General features: G+C 41.3%; 1 protein-coding gene across 1 annotated transcript; it reads right to left on the minus strand.

The window, feature by feature from the left end:
• Positions 1 to 6,066: 6,066 nt before the first annotated feature.
• Positions 6,067 to 8,960, minus strand: LOC144528986 (cholecystokinin-like). The gene is made up of 3 exons (XM_078267894.1): positions 8,840 to 8,960; positions 8,571 to 8,726; positions 6,067 to 6,203 (listed from the first exon to the last, which is right to left on the minus strand). Exons 1-3 carry the CDS (start codon positions 8,958 to 8,960, stop codon positions 6,067 to 6,069), a joined length of 414 nt encoding a protein of 137 aa, XP_078124020.1.
• Between the last annotated feature and the right edge of the window lie 9,991 nt (positions 8,961 to 18,951).

An 18,951-nucleotide genomic window follows, 5' to 3' on the forward strand; every position in this document is an offset into this window, starting at 1 on the left:
CTGACAACTGCCGTTTTAGCTCAGTGGAAGCTTGTACACGTAGTTGCAGCTACTCCGTGTTGCCTGCACCGATTCGGGTCGGGTTTTTTCAAACGAAAGTACACGCATATTTATAGCGATCAAGATTAACATAAAAATTGGCCCGGAATTCTCCTTTAATGGCCGCATATTATAAGACATCTCTGAAATGTCTCAGAGATTTCTTAGTTTTGACACGGATATCTAAAAATCTGGGCGTATGAAACCAATTTTATATAATTAAATTGTATGTAATTGGGTGAACTGACCCATTAAAAGCAGAATGTCAGTATAGTTATTGAGATATCTCCCACTGCTGTCCACTCACATCCTGCTTTGGAGACTGACTCTGCTGGCTAGATGTAGTACTCCCACTCTTGCCTTTTCTGAAACATATCCATGAAATCCCACACACATCCAGACATACAGGTGCACTCTGTTAAATCTGGCATCGCACTAGTTGGCTCTTTGTAGTCTCTGTAGCACTACACCATGCCTTTTTTCTTCTCTATTATTGGATTAAGATCCATCTTTTATAAATGATTCAAAACTTTACACCAAATACATGAAAGTATGTCACCCTTACCCTCACTCTCTCCTCCGAGTCTCACCCGACCTAAATCCCTCCTCAAGTGATTAGCTGTAAGTCACTTTCAACAAATTGTTAAATAGCTTTTATGTCAGTATTAAAGATACTTTGGTTTAGTTTCCTTATTGGCCATTAGACAGGGAAGTTGATGGTGCTCTCAATGAATGGGAGGGATCGATACGCTGAAACCACAACTCACAAAGAGGACGAGAGAGGGATGAGGGAAGTGGCTAATCAGCCTTTCTGGTCGGAAGCTTTCGGAAAAATAAAGCAATATAGTGCCTCGACCATCTGTTTTTGATCATTTATGTTCTTCATATGTTGGATTGAGGGTGAGAAAGAGCTGTCACAGGCAGCCATTGTTGCACTTTGGTTTATTTATTTAAAATATATCCTATGAATTTGACTTATTTTTCATAAAAAATATCTTGTCTTACATGTGCTCACTGTATATACTGTTCATTGTCACTAAATTGTCACTCATAAAGGAATTATGTGTAGTGCATAACTGAGAATCACAGATCACTGTAAGTATTTGAGTGAGCGTGTAATGATGGGTTTTTTTCCAAATAAAAATTCAATAATCAAACAATAACTTAATCGTATGATTTTCCCCTCTACATGAAATTGTACATCATTCAAGACATGAAGAGAAGAGAGTCACATACAGGAAATACTTTTTTACCCTCCTCCAGCAGATGGTGCTCATGAATAACTCAGCCCACAAAATAGTCAGTATGTGAACTACATTGCATTTGTCCATCTGCCCACATTGGTGCAGTCATAATCCATTACCCATTCACCATCTGTATCTCTTGTGCTACGAGGGATATGATGAGGGCTGCTTATTAAAACCTCTATTAACCACAGGGTGAACGAGAGGTGAGCAATAATCCAAAAATGCCACTCTGGCAGCTGGGGAGTCTAATTAGAAGAAATGACATGTAGCTCTGTTTCAAATGTCAGTGATGTCTTTCAGTGTGGATATTTGTCCTTTTAAGATAACATTTTGGTAATCTCATTTATCGCAAGATCAAGTCAGCTGCCTTCTGAGATGAAAGAGGACATCCACCCTCAGGTGCAAATAGGATCCTCTTCTGGCTGAGCACAGAAATCACATACAGTAACATGGCTGGTGTACACCCAAAGATGAGTGTAAGTACCCTCATCAACACCACCCATAATGTCCAAATGTGTTCATTAAAATTGTTATTAAACTCAGTCAATACATTTTTTTTATTCAATCTATACATTTTATTTGTCACGTGAAATCGTACAAGGAACAAATCCAGTGAAATGTAATCCCATCAGCTCTTTCAACTTAGCAGAATAGGGAAGTGAGGTTCTTCCCGACCTCAACAGGGAGAAAAGGCTGTTACCTGGATGGTTTGGAACTTTGGATCTTTGATGATTCTCCTAGCCTTTTCTTGGTGTAAATATCGTTCAGGCAGGGTAGGGCACCACCTGTTGTATGTTAAGCCAAATTAACACTCTTTGCAGGGCCCTTGTGATCCTGCAAAGAGTGTTTGCTGCTGATTTTGTACCAGGCAGTGGTGTTTCCCGTCAGAATGCTCTCTATGATGCACGAGTAGAAATTGGTCTGCATTTGAGGGGATACCCGGAATTTCGTTAGGCATCTCTGAGTTGCCTTTCTCACCACTGAATCAGTATCGGCACCCACGTCAGACCCTCGGTGATGTGGACACCAAGGTACTTGAAAATGTCCACCCTCTCCACCGAGGACCTGTTGATATTAAGGGGGGCGTAGTTCCTTTCTTGCTTCTTCCCAAAGTCCACCATCATCTCTTTTGTCTTGCTGACATTCATGAGTATGTTGTTGCACTGACACCAGCGGGTCAGCTCCTCTGCTGGGTGTTATTTAACAGTATTACATAAATATATAAAAGTGAATACTGTTAATAACTTTTAGCCACGCTAACGGTGTGGTTCAATGTCGCCAATGTCAGACTAAAATATCTCATAACAACTGTTGGATGGACTGCCATAAAACTATGCACAGCCATTCATGGTTCCCAGACAATGAATTTTACTCATTTTCAGTCACATAAAGTCTTACAACTGATTCAGGTTGTTAGGAGGCATATATTTGGTAGGTATAAAGTGAAGATCAGCTTCACACCAATTTCTAAATCTATTAAAGTGTTTATTGTCCTCCTGTGCCAATCTATTGCTTGCTCTGATGCAGCAACGGTGTTTGGTGTTTTAAGCCCCCAACATCGTCTTCCAGGCAGTGCTGCCTAGAAGGCACTAGGATTAGGCAATGGTTAGGGTTAGGGTTAGCTGCCTTGAAGTCGACGGTCGCAGCGCTGCCTTGAAGTCAATGTTGGGGGCTTAACACACGAGCTGCAGCAACTTCCTAGATTATTGTTGCCAGGCAACCAGTGGAGACTAGGAAATTGCGCCTGGCCAAGAAAAGAGGGTAGATGCTAGAATGTATTTACCGAACAAGTCACCAAACGAAACTAGCATACTGCGCAAGGGTCAATACGACAAGGTGGAACTGTTGCTGAAAGGTATGTAAGCCTACCTAACCGATAAGACTGACTCACAAGCATGGTAGTTTCCAGTCTCCAGACTACAAAGCAACGCAGACCAAAACGTTGTCAGAAGTTTTAACATGTCTCAGTTTTATGGTCTCAGAAATGTGAGTACTGTCCTGTGAGGTGCAAATCCAGCAAAAGATATTTGTTTTTAAACAAATGTGGTAGTGGAGATGTAACCTAAATCTTGGCAAGAAAGTTGATAACTGTCCTCAAAATGTCCTACAATTTCTTTTAAATGTGTAGTTTCATACATCACTATCTTTGAAACATTTGCTGCTGTGTTATGTGGTGATTGTTGCCAGATGAATCTCTATTATGTAAGATTGGAATGATGGGGTTTTGGAGTATAGTCCAGGAGCATCAAAGATAACAACTCTCCTTCCCTGCTTTTACCATAACTTCTTCTGTTTAATATGCCAGTAAAATGCCTTTGAATTGACTAAAGCTAAACTGAAGTTAAATAATGGAAAGGACAGAGAATGAAACAGTATGTCGAGCCAGTTTCATGGATGATCCAGGACCAGACCATCTGCTCGTCATGGCTGCTGGATCATTATTACAGCCACACTCTTGGAGCTCATGTTCCTTTCATAAGTGTGTGGCTTTGCCCATTAGCACACAAAACCAGAGCACTTATGCATATATGAGTGCTCGAACTGCTCCATGTTGTAGGCTACACATGCTTTCGCCTTTCGACCTTTTTCTGCATCATTGGCACACACACACACACACACACACACACACACACACACACACACACACACACACAAAGGTGGAGACATTTACTGGCAGTCCCACTGAAGCCTTTAAACTCTTCCAGAGCCTTTAACTCTCAAGGCAGCCTCAGATCTTTAAACAGAAAGTTTGAGTTAATTCCCATGGCCCTCTCAGAATCTCAAGTGCCTGTACATTTCTGATTTAAGTGAGACCTCAGTCCAGGCCAGTGGCATGAATGCCCAACACACACACACACACACACACACACACACACACACACACACACACACAAAAACAAACACAGTAAATCTCTCTTTACCCCAAGGCATCCAAAACCACTTCTCTGAATAATTCACAGAGTCTGCTTTGTCTATCGATTCCTCTCTGCACCTTTCACTCACGCAGACACATCTTTCACTTAACACACTGGGCCAGGAGCAGCATTGTGGGCCGCATTCATCACAATTCCCCACCACTGTGAATTCCTCCTCTTTCTCTTACTAATAGGACAGCAGTCTGTCTGTTGGCTTTTGTCAGAGTTGTTGTGTTCATGAACATTCTAACAAAAAGAAATAAAATCAAGTGTGTCATCATCAAATCTCTTCTACTGCTTTTGCCTAAAGAAGTTTGAAAAAAAAGTTGGAGAAATGTTCTTATTAAACACAAAATGTCTTCATAACACTCTAAACAATTATTGGAATTTATTTGGAGCCTGCTTTAATAATTCAGCCCATCGGTTTCTCCAAATGCTTCAAACTTTTTCAATATTTAACACAGACGTTAAAGCTCATAATGATCTAGCCATTCTTTTGAAGATATTCTCAAGCATTCCCCGGCCCGATTCCTGAATGATGCATTCACTGTCTTTCATCTTCTTTGTGTGGCTGCTCGCGGACCTTTTTTCTTAGTATCAGACGTCCCTCCTTTTACATTCATCATCTCAAACTGGCAGAGGCTAAGAAGTGGATGAGAGACTCTTTACTCAGGATCTTAATTGACCCATTTCAACACAATACATTTCATTGCCAAATCAATCATTTCTCCAGCAATTTATATATTAGAGCAGGAAGTGGCAGACCTTCAGAGGGAAGCTGCAGAAAAAATAAAAGCCCAGGAACTTTGATTATTTTTTATTTCCACCACAATACCACTAATATCCTTGGCTTTATGGTACCAAAAAAGGGGAAATGTGTCCACACTGTCACAAAAAAAGAAGGAAAATGACTTTCTCGTTTCCTGAGATATTTGACACACAGCGGTGATAAACTGTGAGCCAGCTTATTCCAAACAGAGGGAGTTACATGTTATCTGTAAATAATTTTGTATTGAGTGTCACTCAGTCTATTGCATGTGAACAATTTCTTACCAGTCATCCTCTGTTTAATCATTGTCAGAATAGTCCTGGTTGAGTTGGTAGAATGTAGAAGCGAGGAAAAGGAAGAAATGAAGTGGGAAGGATTTGTTAACTCCAACAGAAACAACTGTCTGACATGGAGTTTGGAACGTGATAAATCTTGAAAAATATTGGAACAAAGTGTCTAAGGATGATTTTATATATTCAGAAGGGCATTGTCTTTAGAAACTATCACCAAAATGACTTTGAGACCAATTGTGTGTGTACTCATCCATGTGTTATGAGTATTAATACATGCTTGCATTGCCATCCCTGATTTTACTTGTGATGTATAAGGGTTTATAACATTACACTACTACATAAAGATGCATTATAATCTACAATAATATTATGCTTGCAGCAGTTATGAAGTGCCACAGATACTCCTGTTTTTGACACCCAATGCACCCAATGAATGTTAACAGATCTAATTTAAGCAGTATGCATTGTATCAAAATAATTCATATGCAGAGTGATTTTTACAATCTTTATTAAGTCCAGTAAGTCTCAACAGACCTTCACAGCATCCCAATCCTTTCCACCCAAAATGATAACGAAACCAGAGAAAACCAGAACCAAACAAACCATGGACAGTGAGAGCTTTTCTGCAAAATTTGGCATATGTACTGTATATTGCATTATTACAGTTTTACAAACAAATGTACAACAAATACATCATAAATAGACTCTTATTGTGAGACAGTGAGGAGCCAGCTTGCGTGTTTTTTTTCTTCTTCTTCTTTTTCCCGTATGCCCGTAGGCAGGGGTATGGCCGTGACTTCCCTTTATGAGGAGTACTCATACTCCTCTGCACTGCGGCGGCCAAAATCCATCCACCCCAAGTAGTCCCTGTCTGCTATCCGGTGGTTGGCACTCAGTCCGTTGCCTTTGTTGTTTGCCGTAGAGTTTCTACGCACAGATCCTAGGAGGAGAAGTGGGGAGGATGAGGAGGGGTGGAGGTGATAGAAAGAGTGGGTGGCGGAGAAACAGAGCAGTAGGGAAATTAGTAATCCTCAGAGTCGGTAGGGTATGAGAGCGGCTAAAAACTTCACTGGGTTGGGGTCTTACTTTTGGTTTGTTTCTGCGTAGAGACAGCAGGGGCGTAGCACAAAATTCTGGGCCCTGTAGAAAGGCATTTTATATGGGCCCCTCCCCGCATCCACAGCTATTCATTCTAGCATCTTTTTGGGCCCTCCTCACATGAGGGCCCTGGGTACTCAGTCCCCTTTTCCCCCCCAGTCCCTGAGAGACAGCTGGAGGAAGCTACTTTGGGATGCTCTCATTGTGGAAGCAGGATGCAGGCAAATGTGGTACAATAACACAGTGAATGTGACTTTATTCAGAGTTTTAATGCTGTGAGACACAGCTGAGAGAAATCAAGTAGTGTTTTTTAATAACTAAAACATCATCATTCTACTAATCAGGGGGAATAGGTAGGACACCAGTGATGCTCTCACAAACCAAGCAGTTAATTGTCTTTGTGCACTAAAATGCATTGTCAGTGATTGACGCTAATTAATATAAAAAATATCATCACTATTACAATTTCTTTGCCCTAAAATGGCAGTTTAGCAGTTAGTTGAGTTCATTATCAAATTATACTTTTCATAACTTGGTGTTTATGGCTTCCAGGGCTCGTCAGCTGTGGAGCAGCAAGTGTTTGCAGCTCCACAGCTGACGACTGATATTGTTTGGTTTCTGTGAAAATCCTCGTTTAGATTTGATTCTGTGATTATTATTATTATTTATTTGCTGTGACGCTGGTTTGCTTTTGGACAATTTAATTGTCTCTCTCATTATTTGTCTCTCTCTCATTCACACACACACACACACACACACACACACACACACACACACACACACACACACGCACACACACACACACACACACACACACACACACACACACACACACACAAAGTAAAAGGGGATGTTCCAACAACAGCTGGACTTTAGGGTAACAACATACTATTACCCTCTCTTCCTTGTATGTGTCCATGCTTGTATATTAATCACTGTGTATGTATGAACTAATGTGTGTCCATTCCCTTAAAATGATCATCGCACCCTCATTACATGTTCTTCTCCACACACTGTGACCTGTGAATCTCCGACTTTTTATTCCAGGCAAAGTGAAGCAGGAATGCTATCCTTTTGGTAATCAATTGAGTACTCACTGAAATGCTTATTTCACTCCACCCACATCCTCCTACGCAACACACACACACACACACACACACACACACACACACACACACACACACACACTGGCATGCATGTGCGCACACACACACAAACAGTGTTTTTAGTTCCCTGGTGTGCTGAGAAGATCGGCTGCAGAAGGCTCAACAACGACACCTCCTACACCGAAACATGTAAGTGAACAGCAAGCACACGATCACACACACCCACAAACACACACGCACGATTAAACAGAAGACACATGCGCACATTCCCTTAGGGTATTACATACTCATTTTAATGTGCCCTTTGGCATTTTATAGACTTCACTGTCTGATTAAACAGTGTGTTTTGCATTTTTCTGTTCCAAAAGTCTTGTACTGAAGATTATGCAACAGGAAGATATAAACTTCACAGCTTAAATATGTAAATGTGTCTGAAGAAGCATTTTGTCTTTTTGTAACCTTGTGTAACCCAACGTTCCAGGCTGTAGGAATTGTTCCACAATAAGTCAGTTTCTGAAAGCCAAACAGAAAATTAAGGTCTTGACAGTGACAGTGTGTGTGTGTGTGTGTGTGTGTGTGTGTGTGTGTGTGTGTGTGTGTGTGTGTGTGTGTGTGTGTGTGTGTGTGTGTTGTGTATTGTCAGAGCACAGACGTTCCTCGGTCCTGTCACACGGCCAGAGAGATCAGAGCGCTGAACATAAGGAACTATGACAGGGTTGACGGCTTGTTTTCTTGGCATTGAAGAAAAAAAAGAAAAAAGAGCGACTGGGAGTCGAATGAGGAGAAAAAAGTGAAATAAGATTGTATGAGGAGAATGGCCGGATGATTGCACTCCCTAATACACGCTCTTTCAAACCACAAAGGCTTTTCAAAGCCACTAATTCATTTTACAAAGCTGGCTTTAGCTGATTCCAGTAATTAGCAAGACCGAGGGGAGGAGAAAGGCAGGAGAAAGCACTTGTATCTAAAAATGAACCAATGTTTCTTTGTGCACTCACATGCACACACACCCTATTTCCTTCGAGATTCCGCAGGTGCAGCAAGGAAGATGCAAACTAATAATACAGACACACACAAATACATATGTATATCCTCACACACACCTTTCCTGGAGGAGATGAGTCTTGCCAGCAGCTCACTGAGGTTGGCTCGGGAGTCTGCATCCTCCTCAGCCAGAGGAAGATCTTTCAGCTGGGGGGCAGAGCGGCTGTGTTGGAGGTGGGGCTCGCCCAAGCTGTGGGTGTCAGCCTCAAGGAGAGCTACTCAACACCGACAAAGACACGTACAAGAGCAGATGTCAGACATGGATACTTACTGTGATATTATTAATGAAAGTGCTTGTCTTTCTTCCCCCGCGGTGATAAATGTGTACCTTCAGAAGCAGCGGACATGGAGCGGTGGCCCTCGTCTAGGGGCTGGGAGAAGAAGGGGAGCCCCAAACAGCTCGTACACAAGACTGCCAGCACGACACACACACACAAGCCTTTAGTCATCTTAAGCAATCAGAGAGAGAGGGGAGAGAGAAGCACATAGGGGAAGTTTAATAACTAGGAATTTGAGATGCAGTCCAGTCTGTGTTTAAAGTGTCTCGTCTTCTGACTCGACAGTCATCTTCCACACTACAACTACTACAACTGAGACCATCTGCCAGACAAATGCTCTTTCGCAGTTAATGATCACTCTGACTGCACCGGAAAGGAGCATGAATCAGAAACCACATATTCCCACTGTCATCCAGGGGCAGAGCACGCAATATGCTGTAGATAGTTGGATCTTGATATCCTGAGTGCAATTTCAGCAGGTCAAAGTGACCCGATTGTCTGTGCAGAATGCATCTCTCATTTCCACTTTGCTTTCAGAAACATCTCTGGAAATAAATAAATAAACTGAAAAATGTTAAGCATGTTTATTCTTTTCTTATTTAAAACTTCTAATTTATAAATAATTTTAGAAGAAATCATACCTACATGTGATGTATTTGCATAAATATTGCTATTACAAATTGAAGATTTCAAGGCAAAATTGAAACTAAATGTATAAGTCTTGTCATCTTTCACTTGCTTAAAATAATTTTTTATGAAAATTGTTTCCATATTTAAATTCCAGTCTGACTGTGAAGAAGAAAAAAAAAACATCTCATAAAATGCTAAAATCTCTAATCTGTCATATAATAAAAAAGAAAAAGTGGTTTCCTTACCTTGAGAAAAGAGGTTCAGCGTGTCAGATGAGTGTGTGAGAGTGAGGAGAGCACTTCTCTGTTGAGTGGGAAGGATGCCCCTTTTATACTCCACGCTCGGCGCCCTGTGAGAGTGTGTGCGTGTGTGTATGCGTGTGTGTTGCTTCAGCGTACATCCTGTGTATTCCTTGGTGTGCGCAAGCCTAATGTGAGTGTATTTGCTACAACCTCAACAGCATGCTTCGGATTTATTGTCTGTTTGCTCATCATAACATTTAACATCAGAAGCTGTCTGGTTGACACACATTAACGTGTGTGTGTGTGTGTGTGTGTGTGTGTGTGTGTGTGTGTGCGTGCGTGCGTGCGTGCGTGGGTGTGTGTGTGTGTGTGTGTGTTTCAGTGTGTTGTGTACATAATAATGAATCATCTGGATCAAAAGTATAGCTCGAAACTAATGTTGAAATATTGAAAATGTCTTAATTTTACTGGCAAAAAGTGTATTTTTATTCAGTACATCGATAAAATGATCAACACTTTAACTGCTGTCATGAAAAGTGTGTGTGTGTGTGTGTGTGTGTGTGTGTGTGGGTGGGTGTATTTGTACACACCAACACGTGTACTAGTTGTCAGTGAATGTTCACACTTAAGAAGTGGGCAGAAGCAAAAAGGAGAATCTTCAGTTTCGTTCATTTAACAGGTGACTGAGCTCGAACTGAGACATCTCCACCATCCTCATACTGCCTATCCCTCTCCCTCCCTCCCTCTCCTTCCCTCTCTCTCCCCTCTCTCTCCCCTTTCTCTCCCCTCTACCTCCTTCTCTCCCCCTCTCCCTCTCCCTCCCTCCCTCTCTCTCCCCTCTCCCTCCCTCTCTTGCCCCTCTCCCTCTCTCTCCCTCTAAGCACACAGGATTAACTAGGCTCATCGATCATGCAGGTGTAGCAAATCAGTCAGCCTGAGTCAATAGCTAATGATCAGCTGGTGTGAGTTAATGTTTTTGTTAATGACGCCGACAGCCCGCTGATGCATGACGGGATTAGGATCTCTGTCACAGCACCAGAGCTGTTTGTACCTGCTGAGATAATGTGGACAATAAATGCATCAGTGACGCTGTTAACTAAGGCTAACATCCACTGAAGAATCACAGGGAGGAAGACAGATATCCTTTTATTGCTGGAGTCTAAATTGGAGCGAGACATGAGTGACAGTGTGAAGCTGTTCTTCAGTTAGCTTTCTGAAAACACACACACACACACTCACACGCGCACACACACACGCACACGCACACGCAGACACACTGAGCAGTACTTATAAGTAACTCTCCTGGAGTGCTGACATTCAATGAAATATGGATCAAGTGCTCATTTGCTGCCAAATAAATAAAGAATAATTGCAATTACATCTAAGAGGAGTCTCTGTTAAACTGTTACCCTGACAATGCTGAATGAATGACCGAAAGGCACAATACATAATCCAACTGTAAAGAAAAGGGTTGTTTCAAAGGCTTGAAACCTGATTCTCAACTGGATTGAAATATACTCTAATACAGGAACTAACACTAGGCAGCACCTTGAATAACAAATGAATGTTGTAAACTACTAAATGAGTAAAGAAAGACAAAAAATGCAGATTTTATATCTGGAGCTTAAACTCTCTAATCAAACATATGAATACACCTGCAATTCACTACTTCACGAGAAATATGGAATTGGGCTTTAAAGCTGCACTAGTTGACTTTGTAATGTAAAATATAATAACACAGGCTTTTCCGGTGTTGTCTACCTGCCGTAAATCATTTTGGTGACTTCGCCAGAAAAATTGGACCCGGGCAAAGGCATTAATTAAAACTATATCAAATTGCCTTCTTTTCACTGTTAGTCTCGTGTGCTGTTACAGGTCATTTATGATCATCAGATGAAAAATTACACAGTTTCAGAAACATTTAAAAGTTACATAGTAACTTTAAATTAAAGCATCTACAAGTGGTAATGTTTCCATCAGCACCACTGCCTTGTGAAGCACTTGATGCATTGCATTTGATTTTGGAAGCAAGTGAAAGAAATACACAATTTTTTTTTAATAGCCTACTATTTTTCTATTATTTTTTTGCAGGATGCATAGTGATGGGAATGTATCTATTTGTGGATGTAAGACTAATAACTGTAATATGATGATGGTGAAACAAAGTAAACTTTGATGAAAAATATATATTAAATATATATTGATGTAAAACCACATCTCATGATGTATTTCATAAATAAAATAGACATATTACGTACCTGTCTAGGAGGAAAAGGGCCATTTCAGTATCGGTTTTGAATCCTTTCAAATCCCACAATTCTCTCTATCTGTTGAATGACCAACCAAGGTTATTTCATGTTTTCACCCATGTTCTATCACTGTCAATTTTTTTCCACTTTGTCAACTACTTTGTAAAAAAGATAGATGACATACGCTCTTCATTCTCCACCACACTTCCTGAAATCATCTTTCCATCCATCACATCCAGTACTCTTTTCTCTTTCACTCCTCTATCTCCAAATCACCTCCGCCCGCCCAACAACCTGCCCCCTTAATCCTATCCCTTCTCACCTTCTCCAGTCTATTGCTCCTGACCTTCTTCCTCTCCTCACCCTTCTCATCAACATCTCCTTGTCAACTGGCTGTTTCCCCGATACCCTCAAAGAGGCAAGAATGACCCCACTACTCAAAAAACCAACACTCGACTCGTCTGAGGTAAATAACTACAGACCCGTCTCCCTTCTATCCAAAACTCTTGAGCGTGCCATTTATAATCAACTCTCTACCTTTCCCCACTAGAACAACCTTCTTGATCCCCACCAGTCTGGCTTCAAGGCTGGCCACTCAACAGAAACTGCCCTTCTTGTGATGAGCAGCTTCACATCGCTAGAGCAACCTCTCTCTCTTCCGTCGTCATCCTTCTGGACCTTTCTGCTGCCTTTGACACAGTAAACCACCAGATCCTCATTTCGACACTCCAGGATCTTGGTGTCTCAGGCTCTACGCTCTCTTTGCTCCCATCTTACCTGGCAGACCGAACCTACCGGGTAACTTGGAGAGGATCTATCTCAGAACCTTGTCCACTCAAAACTGGAGTTCCTCAGGGATCAGTCCTGGGTCCCCTCCTCTTTTCCAACTCTCTCGGGTCTGTCATTCACTCGCACGGCTTTTCTTATCACAGCTACGCAGATAACACCCAACTAATTCTCTCCTTTCCGGAGTCTGAAACACAAGTAGCAGCACTTCTGACTGACATTTCTTCTTGGATGTCCATACACCATCTGAAACTAAACCTTGACAAGACTGAGCTCCTTTTCCTTCCAGGGAAGGGCTCTCCTACCCAGGACCTGACTATAACAATTGACAACTCTGTGGTAGTCCCCACCCAGACTGCTACAAATCTGGGTGTGACACTTGACGACAAACTCTCCTTCACTGCCAACATTGCTGCAACTACACAATCGTGTAGATGCATGCTGCATAACATCAGAAGGATAAATCCCCTTCTAACGCAGAAGGCGACTCAGGTTCTGGTTCAGGCTCTAGTCAACTCACGTCTAGACTACTGCAACTCCCTCCTGAATGGCCTGCCTGCATGTGCCATCCGGCCCCTGCAGCTCGTTCAGAATGTAGCAGCTCGACTTGTCTTCAACCTCCCCAAGTTCTCTCACACTACACCGCTCCTCCATTCTCTTCACTGGCTGCCCACATCCGCTTCAAGACTCTAGTACTTGCATACAGGGCCACGAACGGATGAGCCCCAGCTTACATCCAGGACATGTTCAAACCTTTTACCCCAACCCGCCCACTCAGCTCTGCATCAGCCAACCTGCTTGCTGCCCCCTCACAGCGAGGGACAACTAATCACTCAACGAAATCTTGACTGTTTGCTGTCCTGGCTTCCTGCATTGGCATTAAATATTTCCATTTGCTGTAAATCACTAATGAAGCAGAGTTGCATAAATGTTGATCCTGTTGCCCAGATGCCACTCTGATTTGATGTATGGACTATTTTTATTGTAACAGCAAGAGTCATATTCAACTTAACCCTTGTGTTTTCCTCCCGTCGACCATGCACTTGTTGTCCTCAAAATTGACCCGGTCTGTTTTGCCAGTTTATAAAGCATGAAGTATAAATTATCACCCAATTCTGTGTTACATCTTCTTAGCCAACTTCTCTCCAATCTATTACTACTAGCTTTACACTTATTCTTTTAATATATGGTCAAAAAAATGCATTTATGTAAAATGATACCTAATTTCTGAAATTATGAATTATTTTGACTAACAGTTGAGATCAACGGGAACATATGTTGATGGTTTATCACAGACTGGTATAAGTCAAAGTTTAGTCAGGATACTGTTTTGAAACCATTTCAATTTTTTTAATGGCAGCCAATAATTACACTTGTTGTCAAAATTGACCCGGTCTGTTTTGGCTATTAATAAAGCATAAAGTATAAATGATCACCCAATTCTATTTTAAACCTTCTCAACAACTTCATTCCAACTCATTACCACTAGTTTTACAGTTGTTTTTGGAATTTATGGTGAATAAACTTCATTTACATGAAACAATACCTAATTGGGGTAAAATAAGCATAAATTATGAATTATTTTCATTATAGTTAAGATCAGATGAACCTATGTTTGTGGATAATCACTGACTGGTATATGTTAGTGATTAGTCAGGATATGGTTTTGAAACCATTTCATTATTTTTAATGGCAGCCAATAATCACACCTGTTGTCTTCCCAGGTAAAAAGCGACCTGGTTTGCTTTGCGTGTTTATAAAGCATAGACAATTATAATTAATTACTCAATTCTGTATGACCACTTTTACTCAACTTCATTCCAATTCATCTCAACTAGTTTTACACTTATTCTTTTCTATTTATGGTCAACAGACCTCATTTACATGAAATTATACCTACTTTCTGAGTAAAATGAGTTGAGATCATTAGTTGTTTTGGATTAATGGCTGGTATGTGACAATTATTATATTCTAAGGTTAAAATTTACTGATGCAATTGTATTCACAAACAAAGGAGAGCTACCAAAATGGAAAAAACTAATTTACGGAAAATTGTCTTGTCTCCATTTAGGAAAAGATACATCAAAGGTGTTACAACAACAAGTTACAAACAAACAGTACAAAGTTACAGTACAAAGCTGTAGTTTGAAGTTATGTCTGTATGTTTGTATTTGTGTGTGTGTGTGTGTGTGTGTATGTGTGTACTGTATGTGTGTGTGTGTGTGTGTGTGTGTGTGTGTGTGTGTGTGTGTGTGTGTGTGTGTGTGTGCATGTGTGTGTGTTTGTGTGTGTGTGTGTGTGTGTGTGTGTGTGTATGTGTGTACGTGCGCGCACGTGTGTGTGTGTGCATGTGTGTGTCTGTGTACATTTTTATGTCAGGACAGCTCAATAGTGTGATATATTGCAGGTCTCAGCTGTACAGTAGTGTGATCCACTATGCAACAGGTGTGTGTGTGTGTGTGTGTGTGTGTGTGTGTGTGTGTGTGCATGTGTGTGCATGTGTGTGTGTGTTTGTGTGTGTGCGTGTGTGCATGTTCATGTGCTGAAAAGCACAATAGTGTGATCTTTTGCAGGTCTCAGCTACTGTGTGCATGTGCATGTTTGTTGTCCATGTGTGTGTGTGTATGTGTGTGTATGTTTGGGTGCATTTCCATGTGCTGGAAAGCACAATAATGTGATCAATTACATGAGGTAGTTCTCAGCTGCTGTTTGTATGAATCAAAATTGACCCGGAAAGACCACAAATACAAAAAACACCAAACATTCAATGAAAGTAGAGATCATTAATATTACTTGCGAAGAACGTCATTGGGAACCACCCATGTTATTTTTGGTTAATTTGGTTGAAAGAAACCCATATTTCTGATAAAGAAACTTTGAAAACAGGTCAAATTTGACCCGAAGACAACACAAGGGTTACATTTTCTTTCTTAAACAGCAGTGAGAGGCTGCTCTGTCCAGAGAAGGTTGGAATAATCTTTGCAATGGTATCAAATATCATTACTATGTGCCTATTGTATGCTGTTTACTGGCATTTCCTGATATTAAAGCCTTCAAAATACAATTCAACCATCTCTGCTGCCAGTTGGGAAGCTGCTGGCCTGAAATTTTTGGCTCTACAACTTCCAGCTGTCAGTCAGAAGTGATGAGTTTCTCTCGATCACATCAGCTCACATTTTTTTTCTTTCACATTCATGGCTTTGCTTCAGTCTGCCAGTCTTTCTCGCTCGCTGAAGATGCTGTAACGTTTTCTCCAGGCACCATCAGAAGGAATGAGTGTAGGAGGTGAGGCCACGGCCGTTCAAATTAGAATTAATTAACCATGTGGTGTGGGAGGCATGCATGTGTGTGAAATGTGTGTTTTGTGAGTTTATTAGATATAGACTTTTAGCTGTATCTCTTCTTAGTGTGTGTGTGTGTGTGTGTGTGTGTGTGTGTGTGTGTGTGTGTGTGTGTGTGTGTGTGTGTGTGTGTGTGTGTGTGTGTGTGTTTGAGTCTGAGTCTGAGATATGGATTCAGTGCAGCCTCAAGGCAACCTGTTAAGCATGATTATTCTCTCACCTCCTAATGTAGGTGTAAATCCACCACTGACTGTCTTTCTGAATACATGCGCCACACATCTGGACGGATAGCTTGAGTTTAAATGCTTGTTACAGTGTCTAATTAGTGACAGTGAAGAGGTTTCTGTGAAACAAATTAAGCTAAAATCTGCAATTATAAAGAGAGACAGTGAGAGACCCCTTGCAGAGTGCATTTGCTACAGCTTTGGCATACAGCAAGTAAACACGCTAAATAATGCATAGATCTGTCTATCAAATGAGTTCTTGTATGCAGAGCAGTCACATATCTTCCCACCAGGCCCAATGTCATTAACCCTCTCCATGTGAAGCCTTAAAGCTGTGTCCTCACCTCAAGTGCTGAGCTGCATCAAAACAACACCACCGCAGCAATCACACACTAAATGCATGTACACGTTTGCTCTTGTACACTTCAAGCACACACCCTCTGGTTATTGATGAATGCCAACATGTGGACGGTGTTGGTGGTGTGTGGATGCAGAGGAGGTCCAGCAGCACTTGAGTCACAATGAATTCAGTTTTGAGTGCAATGTGAAAAAGACACCTGGACCTTCAGAGGAGGATGGAGCCCCATCCCTTTACACCCACACACACACACACACACACACACACACACACACACACTGAAACAATGGATTAACAAATATCCAACAATACATCTGTTACAAACTTGATGCTTGGCTAGGAATAATAAACACTAATTAGACATTATCTTTATGCAGATTCCTTTTTAGTAGCTCCTGATCTTTACTTTCCTCTCATCTTTGAATTATCATGCTTGTAAACAAGCTTGCTTTTCAATTCCATATATCAAAATCAATTTATTTTGTACAAATCTTTTTTCTTTTTTTTTTTTTACTTAGTATGAAGAAGAAAAAGTTATTAAAACTGAGATTGTATTCGTCACTTTCACACATGGAACTTTTCCATTTTCTTTGCCAGTGCATGCGACATCTCTGCGTCATGTGACTGAATCTCCCTGGAGATTGAGCACCAGTATGAACAGGACAGGAAGACCTATTACACTGTGTGCTTCACGTTAATTGTTCTGACACACGGGGCGATGAGACCGAACTCGCCTCACCCCAGCAATGTACCCATCTCTTATGATAGAGCTGCTCACACATATCATCATGTGCAAATTGTTGTATCAGTCATTTTTCTATTAGATTCCACTATATTGTGTTCTAAATGGCACATAACCAGCCAGTAATGTAGTGCAGGAAAGGTCTATTTAAAGGTAAAATAGACTGACTTTTCTGATGTCTTTTGTGAGGTCAAGTTGAGTCAGTCTTTATTGTCCTTGTTGCTGCTTACAATCCCACTCATTTGCAAATGTTAAATGTGTGACAGCAGTCAAATAACATGGTGTCAAACAGGGATAATTTGGGGACTTTGACATGAAAACCTGTGCTAACCAATTCTACAATGCACTAGTGAGCCCTAAACATGTGTTTTATCAATTTTCCTTCAGTGTCATTTGTTCACCATAGAATTTAGGCAGCAGCATGGATTTTATATTTATATTTGCACTGAGCAGCCATGTTTTTGCCCTTGGCTACATTCTTGCAAACTGCTCCTGCATGCCGTGATCTTCAGCATATTCTCAGCATGACTTGTTGTATAACAGCAACACTTTGTTATTTAGAAAAGTGTTTGTATCTGAGCATCAGATGTGTGTGTGTGTGTGTGTGTGTGTGTCTTGCTTTTTATAAATAAGTTTGTACTGTAGATCTTTTGGCCTGTAACATACCAGAATAAGTATGGATGCTTCTCTGCAGCTTAATACCAGGAACCACACTTTGAGGTGAAGAAAAGCTCTTAGTGAAGCTAGCTGATCAATACTTCTTTGACAGGCAGTTAGACAAGATGTCTGACCAAGGAGAACTGAAGATATGGCCCCTGTTTCAAATATGTCTATATCCCAATTACGGACTCAGAGAGAAGAGCAACTTCTGGAAGCTATTCCCTGCACATCCCTGTCATCTTAATAAATTATCTTCTTAAAGCCTGATTTAGTGTGCAAGCACACAATAAATCTGCCCGGTAGCTACATAAGCAGGTGTATGTGTGTGTTTACCTGAGTATATGTGTGCAATCAGTAGGCTGCATTGAACATGTGGAGATCCTAGACTCTGGGGGCCCCAGGTGAAATAGCCCATCGAGGCCCAGCTAACATCTGATATCTTACTAGGCCATTCTGCAGGGTCATCAGATATTGTCCATGTTCCAATTCCTTCTGAGCCTTTGGTGGGGGTGGTGGAGGTGGTGTTGCTGCTGGCGCTGGGGGGCAGGGTGTCCTCGTTGTCATGGTGAGGCAGGTGATCCTCTTCCACCAAACAAACATCCCTTGTAAGTGACAAAGAGAGAGAGGTATGAGTGTGTTTGAATCAAGCGACACCTCCGTTGCTGAAAAATGAAGCCAATGCAGAAGTACCTTAAACTGGAGTTCATCAATTGGCCACTTGAGGCTGGCTTCAAAAGGGAGTTATAGTGCGTTCCATTTGTACTCAGAAGTCGGATTTCCCAAGGTCAAAGTCGGAAACAAGCCCCTTGTCCTCTTGTGATTTTCGAGCTCTGAACTCAGGGGGGCAGTGTTGGGATTATTACTCAAAAAGGTAATGTATTACTCTATTTACTTCTTGTAGCAAGTAATTTGTTACACTACTCGTTGCAT

Source organism: Sander vitreus, chromosome 14 (assembly GCF_031162955.1).
Source record: "Sander vitreus isolate 19-12246 chromosome 14, sanVit1, whole genome shotgun sequence".
Taxonomy (NCBI): domain Eukaryota; kingdom Metazoa; phylum Chordata; class Actinopteri; order Perciformes; family Percidae; genus Sander; species Sander vitreus.

Coding starts and splice junctions, on each gene's coding strand:
- LOC144528986 (XM_078267894.1), bottom strand. CDS start 8,960: ATGACTAAAGGCTTGTGTGTGTGTGTCGTGCTGGCAGTCTTGTGTACG. Junction 8,727..8,839: donor CATGTCCGCTGCTTCTGAAG/GTACACATTTAT, acceptor GGTGTTGAGTAG/CTCTCCTTGAGGCTGACACC. Junction 6,204..8,570: donor ACTCATCTCCTCCAGGAAAG/GTGTGTGTGAGG, acceptor TTCTCCTCCTAG/GATCTGTGCGTAGAAACTCT.